General features: G+C 40.9%; 1 protein-coding gene across 1 annotated transcript; it reads right to left on the bottom strand.

Moving 5' to 3' along the window:
- Window positions 1-2,451: 2,451 nt before the first annotated feature.
- Window positions 2,452-11,142, bottom strand: LOC140254068 (lipase member M-like). The gene is made up of 8 exons (XM_072340267.1): window positions 11,011-11,142; window positions 8,710-8,824; window positions 7,692-7,949; window positions 6,643-6,779; window positions 5,569-5,709; window positions 4,851-4,922; window positions 4,219-4,287; window positions 2,452-2,679 (listed from the first exon to the last, which is right to left on the bottom strand). The coding sequence occupies exons 1-8, from the start codon at window positions 11,140-11,142 to the stop codon at window positions 2,452-2,454; spliced, it is 1,152 nt and encodes a 383-aa protein (XP_072196368.1).
- Between the last annotated feature and the right edge of the window lie 2,602 nt (window positions 11,143-13,744).

Below are 13,744 nucleotides of genomic sequence, written 5' to 3'. Positions count from 1 at the left end.
AAAGGGGAAACAGGGGAGGGGAAATGCATGGGAGACAAGGTATAAAAACGGTAATATCGTGTCCTTAGGCACACTTCTGGTAGCAGGGCACCTGCCATTGCAATCGCGAATAAAAACTGCTTTTATCAGAGATACCATCCTGACCAAAATTATTGGGGTATTTCCAATAGGAGCAAGGGCCCCTCACAGCACTGCAGGGATGTAGTCTGGATAGCTAAAAGTCTACTGACAGGACATATAAGAGGTGAATGCTTTCTTGTGCTGACACAAGCTGTTACAGGATTGTGTTCCTGATGGATTCTAATATGACGATAATGATTGTTTGTGGGAATCCTTATCATCAAGTGTCAATCCTATAATTGTTTGGAATTTGTTTTTGTCTCTGGATAAGCTGATTTCCTTGAGTGCTCCTTGGTATCCAGTTCTGGGCTGTGTGAGCTTGATCTTAGCCCTGTATTCACACATTTGGCTTTTGGAGAGCTGCTATATTCTTGTTCTTTTGTCACCCAGGAAGCATGGTCCCCATTGCCTGCCCTTTGTCTTCTTCAGTGGGGCAGAGCCATATGCTCTGTCAAAAGAGAATGTGAGCTAGCTCCTGTTCAGCCTTCCCTCCATCAGGGAAAACGCACCACTGATGAGGCTGGAATGAGTTTAGTTTTGTGATCTGTTGTTTCCTATCCTGCCTCATATGTGTTTTATGCAGTGTCATGACATTCGGTTCACAGTGTGAAGCATGTGTGTGTGTTGTGTGGTTCTGAAGGAGTGTGAGGGTACAGGTGAAGGGCTTTGGTGTATTGGAAAAGGCACTCACTTCCTTTTTACCTGAGCTCAAGTTTGTGGTCTTGCTCCCTGCCCTTCAGACCTGAAGCTCATGTTTGTACAGGGGTGTATGGAAAATTGGTAATCACAGCCTGAACCTCTGATTAATCAGCTGAGGCAAATATCAGGTCAGCTGTGGGAGCACAGGTGAGAGTAATTTAGCTGTGCTCCTGGAAGAGGTGGAACTTGACTCCACCTCTTCTAGAGCTCATTGAAGGGCTGACCACCACTAAGGCAGCATCTCTTGGAGATTGCTTCCTGGTGGAGATTGTCTCAGCATTTCCCAGTGAAGGCATCCTTATCGGTGAGTCTTTCTTTACAAATAACCTTTTGAATATCTGTTATCATCTTTGTATCATTAAACCTTACAGGGGGTAGTGCTATGTCTCCTGTGCTACCCTGAGGAGCAGGAGTAGGTCTGTTCAGAATCCTCTGAGGTGGTCAGGGTGCTGGGAGATGGCAGGTGATGTGGTGTGGGTGAGAATCCACTTTCAGTTGTGGACTATAAATCTCTCCATATGTTGTAAGTTCAGTTCCCAGTGGTAGATGCTAGATGAGGTGTTTCATCTTCTTTGTGCATGTTTCCTCTGTTACATGGGACAAACACATTTTGTTTTTATATTGATGATAGTCTCCAGATAATGATCAAATGGATTTTGTTTACCACAAATCTTGCTTGAGGAATCTGGGCTTAACCTTGCACCCAGAAACACCCACAGTACCTGGGTTACTCTACGTTACGGTGTATTGATGAACCCTTGGTGTGATTTTTCACCTTCTGGATTATTTATAGGTGAATGGCAGAACACATGAACATGATGAATTGAGAAATTAGAAGATCCTGAAATAAGTTTAATGACAATGTCAGGAATGTTTCTTGTGGTGGGTGCTCTAGTCATTGATGCGTGGGCTGCCTCATACAGCTGCATTTCCTCAGTCCTCAGATGCCAGGTTATAGCTGCAGAGATGTTTGTATGCTTTGTACTCAGAGAGTGAACAAAACAGTTGCTGATATGTGGGTACGAAGGAAAGAGAAAGTATCTGTATCTCTCTAATGAGTGGTTAGTGGTAAGTGGTTTCTCTCTGACACAGGTACATAAGGCAAATTACCATATGTTCAGATGCTAGGGTAGCCTTATGACAGAAAATCTTGGTTCAGGCTTGTTGTTCTTGAAAATGTGAGAAAACAGAAACAGGCCAAGCACTTTAAGAAGATGATAATGATTTAATTTAAGCAGAGATCAGTAATAATTAAACAGAGAAGTGACTATTTCCAATTTTCATGTTTTTATGATGACATCTCTGTCTTGAGTGGAACATATAATATTAATATACAAGGGAGATAAAAGCTTGTTTGTACCAAAATCAGCCCTGTAACTGTTAAAATATTCCTAACTAACTTGCATTGACTTCTAAATTGTGTATTCAGTGGTCATCCTCATGTTTCTCATCTTCCTAACATACCTAACCCTACCTACCCACCCATCTTCACCAAAATACTGTAAAACCCAGGAATACAATGCAAGAAAGAAACAAACCCCTACACCGATCCCTATACCTATGTTCTACTACTAAACACAAATCTTTGAGGGCTTTGATGGGTGAAGGAACTTCCTGTATGAATCTTTAAGGCTATTTTCTGATGAGTTCAGCAATTTTCCAGAACATCTTCTCAGCTGCATCAAGGCCCCAGACAAAATCAAGATGTCCCCAGAAAGGAAAATTCTCATGGTAATAGAGATTACTAATCTGAGAAAGTAGTTTTGATACGTCTTTGGGATCTGCAAATTTGTCTTGTCCACCACTCCAAACTGCAATGGGCGTGCTTATCTTCTCTATCTCATATGCAGGAGGAGTAGTCTGTAAGAAAGGGAGGGCATCTGAGTGAATGCTCTTATGTCAGGAACTGTGTTAAGAAAAATGATTCTGTGCAGACTTCTGTTTCTCTTCTGTACTCGCTACAAGAAAATAGTAGAGATCAAGTCCACTCTCTTAATGTATGTTTCCCTACACTCAATCCCTACATATCATGGAAGGGAATGATCCATCTTATTCTTAGACTCTTTTTGCAATGCATGGCTAAGAGTTGTCCTGAACTTTGACACCTACTTATTCTGATCATAGATAGGGTTACGGAAAGAGCAGTGTTTGTGTTTATCAGGAGAGAACTGCAGAGATGTTGTTCATGTGTCTTTTTTTTTTTTTTTTTTTTTTTTTTTTTTCCTTTTTTATTTTTCTCTTCATGCTTTTATGTGGCACAGAGAGAGACAGTTTTAGTTGTGTTGCGTCAAACCAAGCACTCTTTCAGTGACAGATACATCATAGCTACCTAGGGAGTAATAGCCAGTGAAGTTACTTGCCTTGCCTGCTGTCACAGAGAAACTGACCAAACACAGAGCAGGGATCTTCTGAGCCCTGAGCTAAGTAACTTTATGCAGGATTAGTCTACGGGCTGATGAGAGACACTACAAAGAATGCTTTGACATTAACCTCTATTATCTGAATGTGCTGCTATTATTTTTCTCATTTTCTGTCATGTGGTTTATGGTGGGTTTTTTCGTTTGTGTTTCCTAAACATAACTTGGGAATAGAACTTCACCTAATTCAGACCAATATTTGAACACCACAAGTGGATGGAAAGCGTCTGATAAATCTTTGGAAGATTTTTCTGCCTGTGAAATAGCATATCAGCCTTAAAATAGCCTGCCTGACATAGAAAATATTGCTAGAAGTCAACATCAGCTTAAAACTAAAAACCTGTCAGGCAAGTTGTCAGCATTGCAGGAGTGCAGCAACATTTCTGAGTAATGAAGTTTTGTCCATCTCCTTTTTCTAAGAGCTTACATTAGTTTGCCACAGTGTTCTTCACTATGCTGTTCTGAAGTTTTCTTCCCTTTTTTTTTCTTTTCTTTTTTTTTTTTTTTTTTTTTTTTGGGGGGGGGGGGGGGGGGGTTGGGAGAGGAGGGGAGATAAGAACATCCCCAAAATCATGGCAAGAAATGAATTTCCTTTTCTTTTTATTTGTTTGCTGCTTTTATTTATTTATTTTTATTTATTTGCCTTGCTGGTGCTCTACTTAAAGGTGGGAGCTGGGTATTTTTTGTGGAGAGGTGCTGTCCCACATCCAGTCCTAGGACTTAAATATGGCTCTTGGTCTTTTGGGAATGGCAGGTAAATGAGCATGTCATTTGACACATCCCTGCATCAGTAGGGAAAGAACAATGAACTTATATTAGTTGTCTACAAGGAACTGTCTGTGCCTTGCACTTAGTGGTATTAGGTTCAGGTGAAACATTATCTCAGATCACTCTCTCCTTCTTTCTGCAGCATGTGAGGTCATATGTTCTTAGCTTTTCCAGGACCCAAGTGAAATGGTCTCAGGAAACTGTATTGCCTTACCTGGTTGTATTTCTGCATGTTTACCCTTGGGCCATAGTCAAAAGCTTGGTATCGGTCTACATAGGATAACTGTAGATATTGAACAAAGACAGATAAAATTGAAGTGTTAAGTGAGAAAGCAGAGTGCTGGCAGTATTTTCCTCCCCATGACTGAACAGGATCAGACAGTGGATTGTGAGTTCTTCCTGGCCCTTATTCCTGTTGCATGTTTTCCCAGGTACTGAGGATGGGCCATAGGATGAGTGGCTTTGTCACCTTTGCCCTTGTTAACATTCCGTCTTGTTCCTCAGCTGCCACCACTGGGATGTTTCTTTTTTCAAATTTGGCTGCAGTCACTTCTGTTAGTTGTGATGTGGGGCCGTATTCATTTTTCACACTGGGAAGTGGACCTGCCTAGAACCTGTCAGGGCTATTATTAGCTTTGTATCTAAAATGTGCTTTGGGGCCTGATAGTGAAGAGACAGTTTGGGTAATGGTGTGGGAAGCAGTGCTCTCCTGGTGGCAGCTGCTTAGTGCATTATGTGAGAAGATATGGAAGAATTTCCCCAAACAACTGCCTCTGGACTTCCCCATAGTCTGTCACTTGCATAAAAAGCTGTAGTAAGTGTCTGTATTTCACCAAGCAGTTATACCTGATGCCAATGAATAATATTCTGTACTGATGTCCCAGCTGGGTAATGTCCTACGTATACATCTGTTCGGCTCTGGAGAAAAAACAGAAGTGTTATGAAGGCAAGGATCTAATACGATGACAGAATAAAGCTGAGAAGGACCTGAGCAACACAATGCTGCTGTGTTAAAGCCCCTATTAGTATAAAGGATGTTTTTAATTAATAAACAAAATTGATGGTGAACTCGGATGATGTGATTGTACAATAGGAATTAACCCATAGAGTTTTATCTTTATTAAAGGGTCTTTCCTACATTGTAGTTTAGTTGCATGGAAAAACTGCATGTATGGAGTCAACATGGATTTATCTTTTCCCAGTTTTTAAGGTTTCCCTGATGGTTATAAGTAGAGTTCTGCTTAATCATTAGAGGAAGAAGGTTATTAATGACTACTTGTGCGAACATAATGAGATTACATGTAGAAGAGCTTTTAATGGAAGGACTTCCTAAATGTGTGAGAGAGAAAAAGATAATGAGAGGTGCAGAAGGTCTTACAAGAAAACAGAACAAAACAAAAAACTGTTTTCCTCTCTCCCTTGTGTGAGTTGAATATAAGTGGCCAATTTCATCATCAGCAGAGGTCCTAGTTGACATTATTTTAAAAGTGCAAAGCAGAAAAATTACTTTCCACCAATGTTACCTCCTCTCTACTGGCATTAAGGTGCTCTTGGACATGCTTACCTCATTCAGGTTTTGTGTTCTGCCCCCAGCTATGTAGTAGAGGATGTTGGCACAAAATTTTGGCAGAGTTGTGCACAGCTGTATTGCAAGCCTTCTGAGCAGTTGGTTCTGTCGAAGAGCTCCTTTGCAACCCAAGATTGACTGAAGGGCAGAAGAGTGGAAATCTTTTTCTTGTTGCAGGAATATATAATGCAAAAAATTGCCTCTCCCTCTTCTCTAGTACTGTAGCCTCTTAACTAAGATAGCTCAGACTGCTTGTCCTTCCATTGTCATTTGAAGTGCATCTTTTTCCACAGAATACAACATGTATTCTTCCTGTCTCTTTGTACACGTGTCCTGGAGGTTGCTATCCATCTGTTTACAGAGTGCAGACTTAAGTGGGAAGGTCTATTGATTTCAGTCATGGCTATAGAATATAGGATATAGGGAGGCCTTCTTTGCCCCAGACAGGAGCACAAAACTGTAATTTGAGTTCTGATGCTTAACAAAGAGGGGTAGTCAAATGAGAGGATGTAGAGCTGGGCACTGTATTTTCACATAATTGGTACAACATGGGCAGGAAGAGCACATACTCTTGCATTTTGACATACAGAAAATCTCTGTCATTCCCAGAATATACTACTAAGTTGGTAAATGACAGTATGAGATAGATTTAACTCTTTAAATTTCCTATACTATTTTATAGGCAAATATTTCACAAGCATAAAGCAATTGCATGTCTAATGAATTTACTTTGTGGGATATTTGTAGTTTTCTACTTGAGCTTAAGGCTCAAGTTAGTAGAGTATGCAGACAACTTTTATTTATGGTGTTTGTGAATGTCACTCAAAATTATTGGATTTTAACAAGCAATGGTACAATATGCAAGTTTTTCTGAAGAAATTCCAAAAATTTATTGCATCAAGATTTGTAGTTTTTGTACTGTGGAAAGTCTGAAGCCTACCAGCTCTATCAACAGCTTGATACCCTAAATTCAATCTTAACTCACCACCTTCTTAAAACTCAGTCTAGATTGAGTGAGTCTAGCACAGACAGAGCAAGCATTTAGGTCTTTCAGGAGGAGGAATGGCATACCTTGATCACTGGCTGAGGAAGACGTACAAGTGTTGTAAAAGGACTAGTAGCATGTGTGATAGTGAGTACTGGTCCTAAAGCAAAGAACATCTGCACCCTTTCTGCCAACTCTGGATAAGTAGAAAATGCTACAAAGCCTGCAAATGCAAAAGACAGAAAACAAGTTAGTGATGAGACCTTCCACAGACCAAATACATAAAAAACATAGATGGCAAACAAGAAATGAGACTATATTAACAGCCTCTTTCCTTACCTAAGGAAAGCTGAGATTCTTTTGGAAACCGATTTAAGTACTTTCATTAGCAGGGGTAACTGTAGTGGAAATGCTGAGTCACAGCCTGAAGCGGTGATTGAGCACCTGGTAGGAAGGCAGGGCCAACACAGGGGAGCTCAGGTACCTGCAATGATTTTGAGTGACCAGAAGGGGTAGAGCCAGGATCCACCCCTTTCCAGACCTCATTTCAAGGTTAGTGGAGTTGAGGTCATCTTATCTAGAGATTCCTGCATACCTTACAGACCTTCTGAAGGTAAGCAGTTTCTTTCTATTATTTCTGCACCTATTTCTTTTACATGTAAGTAGCTCATTGCTTATTGTAGCCTAAAATCTTGCTGCTCTGCCATTTTGTTATGCTTTCCATGGTGTTTCAGTAACAAAATATGTTTCTCTCTCAGTTAATGTATATTGCTATGAATCAGATTTCATTTCTTAAATGAGCATTGTTCTCTCCTGTCTGCACTTGGGGTAATGACATCAAGTGGGAGACCTCAAGGTTGCAGATACCTCCTTGTTCTGGATGTGTTTTCTCTAGAGGAACCAGCACTACATATGTACAAAAATAGTGGAGTGTCTGTATATTTCTAGCTTTTCTTTTCTTTTGCTGTTTCCAGAAAGGCCAGTCCAGCTCACCCAGCCAAATCATTCCCAGAAGTGCATGCAACCAGAAGGAACTGGTCTAGTGTTCTTGGGTGTTGTCTGTAGCATTTTAGGTCAGATTACATGAAAACCACTAGCCTGAACAGTAAAGATCCTACATCCTGGTATTAGATGCCCAAAGCTGCTAGTCCCCTGAAAGTTGCTTTCTTCAGATAGTCTTTCTCAACAGAGTACCTGAACTGCCAGAACTTTTTCTGGCAGGTTTTAAGAGTCTTGTGTTTTGAAGACCAGGTGTTTCCTCGGCTGTTCCCCAGCCAAACATCATAGCCGGCATCTGCAAGGATGAAGCCTAGGCTGTTGTTGGGTAGGTTAGCAATCCAGTAAGTACAGTCTGCAAAAGTACCATGGTGCAGCAAAACTGCTGGCTTTTGCCCTGAAAAACAGAGTGCTTTTATGACGTAGCAATAAATGATCAGTACTCAAAACAGTACAGAGTATGGATTTACAGGAAGCTTGGTAGCTATTCCTTCTTCGAGGAATTGATGAATGCTGCCCATGAATTTTGGGGTAAGATGCCTGGAGGACTTGGTTTTGGCCTAATGATTTCATGTTGAGAGTTTAGATGGCTTGTGCCCACATAAAATCCACCCCCCACAAACAAACAAAAGAAAATCCACAGATCCTTCAATTTCTAGAAGTGAAAGATTAAAGACAAAATAGCATACTGAGACAACAAAAGATAAGGAGGAAACAGAGCAGCACTGTCCAGTATTTGTGGCCTTGAATTCCAGGTACAATTTTTCATTATAGTTTTTCAATTTTTCTTAATATTTCTCATCAACCAATATTGTGATTTATCACCAACAGAATGTTATAGGACATTTGCCTTTTTGACTGTAGATTAGCTGTCCTTCATGAGGCAGAGAATCCTTATTTTGATGTCAAAATAGGAGTGAGCTTTTTGTTGTTTTTATGTTTTTATTGTTGATGTTTCTAGGAAATATAGGGGGGGAAGGGGAAAGTAACAGAAGTTTGAAACCTGAATATAGATTATGAAGGAGGGTCATGGCCTGAATTCTGAACTGAACTAGCTATTTCTTCTAAGATGGGAAGGTGTGGAACATGTGCAAGCATGATACATGGGATCTTGGAGTTGGATTACAGAATTCTCTTACATGCTATGACTGCCACACCTGTATTTTGCATGTTCCTCCCACTGGGAATTCTGAAAACACCAAGTATGTATCCATCCTCTGTATTAACTTCGTACTCTTCACTGGGGTATCCATGATATCTGATCATTTCAGTCTGTGGGAAGCCAAAGAGAACTTGTTAATTTGCATTTGCTCTCTAGAGACAAGTGGAAGCTGTCTGAAGTCTCCTTCTGTTCAGGGATGTGCAACTAGCCAATGCAAGGTGAATGTCATATTATGTTGCTGGCTTGTTCTCTACTGCTGTATGTTATACTGCTGGGAAGGGATGCTACAGAGACTCCTGCAGGTCAGCTCAGCTCTGCCCATATCTCTCTCGGGGATGGACTGATATATATTGGCATGTAGCCATGTAGGGGAGGCTGAAGGATACCAAGAACAGTGAGAGCAAAATAGTTTTCTTTGGTTGATGTGGTTAATGCTCTTCAATACTTTATCTTTCAAATTGAAGTACCAAAAGCTGTGGTTGCTGGGACAGGAGCACGTAATTATGCTTGGAGCATTCCTGACATGTCACAATATTGTTTAGGTTTTGGCTAGCTAGTGATTACTGTGGCAGTGGTACCTGTGTGCTCAAGGTTACAATGATGAGATGAGAAACATCACCTGTGCTGCAAATAAGATTGTTCCTGAACTCTAGAGCTTGGCTGAATGTGCTGAAATTGCTGTATTGTATTAGGACAGTCCCAGGAGTAGCTTTTTCTGTCCATCCAGTGTTTTCCACCCATTTTCTGAGTGCATCTTTGTGCTTTTGGAGTTTAGGGATGATGATGTTAAACAGCTTTGGTGAAGCCAGCCTATTTGGAAGGGCAAACAAGCTAAGCAGCATAGATGTAGTGTAAGGGCCATGGCTGCAGGCACTGTGGTCCAAAATTAAATATTACAGGTCTTGTGAAAAGATGCTTCACATCAGCTTAGGGAAGTAGTGGTCTGGTATTTGACCCTGTATGGGACAAAGAAGAGCTGTACTGGGTGACAAGCTGCTTGCCTAAGTGAAGTACTGCTTAGGGTTGGCCCTTGGGTTGCACCTGACTCCAAGCAATGATGCCAGAACTGTGTTTCAGCAGGGCCTTGTCCTTGAGCATGGCTGCATGAAATAGAGCAAGACAGGTAGGTAGCACTTGGCTTTGTTCAGCATTTAGTGCATTACAAAGCTCATAAGCTTGTTCCTCACTAGACCCACATGTCTGAAAATGAAAACATATTTGTGTGTGGTTGCTGGGGAGAGGAACATCAGAAATCAGATTTTCCCCGTGTTCAGGTGCTGTCTCTTGAAGGGAGATTGTCTCAGCTCTCACAGTAAATACAACAGAGGTTGTCATGTTGTGCCTTTGATGGTATGTTCTAGAGCAGCAGTGTTGATATAAGACTGTGTCAAGGGATGTCTTTGGTCTGTAATGAATCTTTTCCTATTAAAATATGGTTAGGTAAGCCTTGTAGGGTGGAGATCTTATTACAAAGTACCACCTATTTTTACAGTCTTGCCAGTTCTGGTGAGTCAGAGCAAAGGGGCTTGAATTACTTAGTGTTGAGAGAATCTACAAGTTGAAGGAGGAGTTCAGCCTCCCGTGTCACTATACTGAGCAAGCAAGTTGTTACAGAAGAGAAGAACTTCTCTACTTTTGAGACTAGAAACTAGCCTCTGCCTCCACTCTCTTTAACAGCTCAACCTGTTTGGATAGAACACCAAGTTTTCTTTTAGGAGAGTACTCTCTACCTCCATGCTGGAAGGATTTTTGTCTTGACAGGATCCCACTCTTTCCCTCCTGCTTTAGCTGGAAACATCAAGATATGTTGAGAGAGGTGATTGGGCAAGCAAGAGCAATAGTTATAAGCCATGTGTTTGTCATGTATCTGTTAGGGTTCACCCTAAATACAGGCAGAGAAAGCCCATTGTTCAGTCTGACATTGTGTACTGTGTGCACTATCCACAGACACAGCTGCTGAGGGTAAAATTCAGTGGCCTGGATCTCCAGTGCTCTCCAGCAGCTTCTGGGTAGTTACTGGACCTTTGAAACAAGAGCAGTAGCCGGCATGTTTTATTCCAGTGCTGTGTCAGTGTCCTGCACACAAATCAAGTCTGTCCCCACTGCATCCAGAGCTGGCCCTCACTGCAGTTCTGACTCTAATGCAGTAACTTTAGAAAAGGCAGGTTGGGAAAATGGGCAATAGGAACACGCCCTTCTTTAAACCTCCTCACATAGCCTGTTAGAGATGGTACAGTGGTAGTGGTGTTGTGAAAGACACGTTAAGAATGTGTGCAGAGAAAATGGCACAACTTACAACGTTCATGAGGTTTTCAGGGTTGTATTGCTTCCTGTGCAGTCCTTCCTCTGATTTCAGAGTGTGGGGTGATGTGAATCCTGCTGAAAAGGCAGTGGCCTGGGAGCACAGCAGCATGAGGAAACACCACATCTTGGGCTGTGTGAAAGAGCAGATGCAGCGTGCTTGTGTAAGGAAGTGAAGGCTGAAATTTTGCAGGGAGCCCTGAATCTGGAGTCTCTTTCAGGTTGCCCCAGGTGTGCTTTCTAAGGGGCTAACAGAAGTACATACCTGTGTAAGATGGAACTGTTGACAGTTAATGACTTGTAACAGGGTAAGAAATGAGTCTAAAAGGCTTCAGGAGGATATGGAACTAGGGGAATTTTCTTGCTGAACAACAGTGCAAATGTGTGCCATGAGTTCCTTCCTTTCTTTCACATATGGCTCTACCTATTGTAAATGTGCATATTGACCACCTGAAGGTTAAGATTGTGTCTTATTGTGTTTATTTTTTTCAGGGGTTGATGTGAGGCTGCCTATTTGCTGAATAAAAATTGCAGAGTGGAATCTACCTAGTTAGTGCCTTGATGTGTGGAACACAAGGAAAAGCCAGCTGTTACTTACAGGTTTTAACCATACCTGCCTTTGTAATCAGCCTAGAGGAACCAGCGTAGAGGCTGGGAAAACAGGATGTTCTATCTGTCAGATGGTGGAGAAGACTTTCAGGATTTGGAGAGCTAGGAAGGGGTAACTAAGAAATTTGTTCTCTCTGAAATTCTTTATGAGGGAATGAGTTTTCAGTTCTCTCAGTTTTTAATTAAATCTTTCATTAACCCTTGAGTTACTAGAACAATTAAATAGGAAATACCCTCAATTTTAAGATTATCACGCAAGTTTACTCTAGGGCATTTACTTTGCAATAGCCAAACAGTAACATTTTTCATTGATCAACAATTTTTTTGGCTATTCTACAGACTAACTACTTTATAATGCAAAATTGTTGTCCTTTTCAGGCATACTTTTTCCTGTCAACTGTACTGTCACCTGGCTTAGCTGGCACGCTTTAAGGCACTTAAAGATTAATGATTTCTAAATCAGATAAAGTGCACCAGTTAGTGCATGCCAAGACTTGGAGTTGCCTCATTAATTTCAGAGGTGAAGTCTTGACTGTGTGAGCTTTGAAGTACTATCTGTTCTTTCTATGTAATAAGGCAACATTTACCTGAGGCAAAAGGGAATTAAAGGAAATATTTAATTAAAAACAAAATCAAGATAAAAAACAAACAAACAAAAAACAACAGGAAGAGACCACTTGATAGCCATTAAGAAAGCCATTCAAAAAGAGAGAGCCTTTTTATTTATTTATTTTTTCCCCTCATGTATAACAGTAAGTGGGACTAAAACCCACCAAATCAGTTAATATAGACAGCAGATATACAAATGCCCAGGTTAATTTAGGAGGAAAACTTAAATGCAATTGAAATTGTGAAAGCAAATTGTTGCTCCATGTGTGCTTTTTCAACATGGATATTTTCAGTTGACCACAATGACAGTTTTGAGAGAAAAACATTAACAGGTCAGAATGAAAATGTCATTTACTCCTTTCTTTGCATTAGCTGGTCAGTGACTTCTTCTTCTCCTCAAGTTTGGCAAATGTGCCCTTTGAGTAGCAGTAGGCTTACAGATCAGAGGGTGAAAGTGTTTGCTCCCACAGTTAACTGAACAAAAGATTACACATCTTATGGAGGAAGAGAAGAAAGAGACTGCAAAAATAAGTAGAAGCAACTTACCTCTGCTTTGACTGCTTCAGTTAAATCTGCTGATGCAGTTCCTTGTCTGCCTCTGCTAGCAGACTGATTCACTGGTGGAAACCTGTGTCAATAAAAGGAAATCAAAAGAGCAGCAGTAGGGTGTTGTGTGTTCCCTGTGTGTAAAGGCAAGCATGTTTATGTGCTGATCTGGCAGTACTTATGATAAACAGCACCTCTGTGTGACATTCTGAAAGACCTAATTGCACCATGGACCAGGATAGGTTAAGAAGATTCACCCAACCTGTGGTTAGGATGTTTAGCAGGGACCTAGGGGGGTTCATGTTCCCTGATACTGTGTCTTGGAGTGCTCATATTATTCTGAAATGAGAATGAATGGAGCTGTTCTCAAATGTTCTCATTTTACTTCTTGGAAAGGGTAGTCAGGCACTGGAATGCACTGCCCAGGGACGTGGTGGAGTCACTGACCATAGGGGTGTTCAAGAAATGTTTGGATGTTGTACTGAGGGATATGATTTAGCTGGGAAGTATTGGTGATGGTTGGACTGGATGATCTTTTAGGTCTTTCCCAACCTTGATGATTCTGTGAAAACTTTCTGCCTAAGAATATCATTATCATGCTACTGTGATTTGTGAAGTAGGTGCTATCATTATTGATTCCACACCTGTCACTTGCTTTCCAAACTTCACTCGCAGGTTTCTTGAGGGCTGTTCGTTTGTTAGGTAATCTTAGAATGAAAAGACAGATGATTTAGAATGAGTGTATTTAGCACTAAACATATATTCCTAAAACTGGAGATCAGTAAACAGCACAATTCAGAAAGACCAGTTTGCTCAGAAAATGCAAATGAAGTTTGAAAACATCTGTGAACTTCATCACAGACAGGATGATAACAAGATTTCTTGTTTATTCCAAGTCACTTCTATTAATTCTGTGTAAGCTTTCCTACCTGATGAATTAATTGTAGTCAGCCCAGGGGCTCAGT

Source organism: Excalfactoria chinensis, chromosome 6, assembly GCF_039878825.1.
Source record: "Excalfactoria chinensis isolate bCotChi1 chromosome 6, bCotChi1.hap2, whole genome shotgun sequence".
Taxonomy (NCBI): Eukaryota; Metazoa; Chordata; class Aves; order Galliformes; family Phasianidae; genus Excalfactoria; species Excalfactoria chinensis.
Note: the sequence above shows the minus strand (reverse complement) of the source record. Positions and strands in the feature narration are given on the sequence as shown.

Excerpts from the sequence above, each read along its gene's own strand:
- LOC140254068 (XM_072340267.1), bottom strand. The coding sequence starts at position 11,142 with ATGTGGTGTTTCCTCATGCTGCTGTGCTCCCAGGCCACTGCCTTTTCA. Across the intron at positions 6,780-7,691 it reads CAGGGGACTAGCAGCTTTGG|GCTTTGTAGCATTTTCTACT; the intron begins GCATCTAATACC and ends TTGCATTTGCAG. Across the intron at positions 4,923-5,568 it reads GAACACAAAACCTGAATGAG|AGCCGAACAGATGTATACGT; the intron begins GTAAGCATGTCC and ends TTTTTTCTCCAG.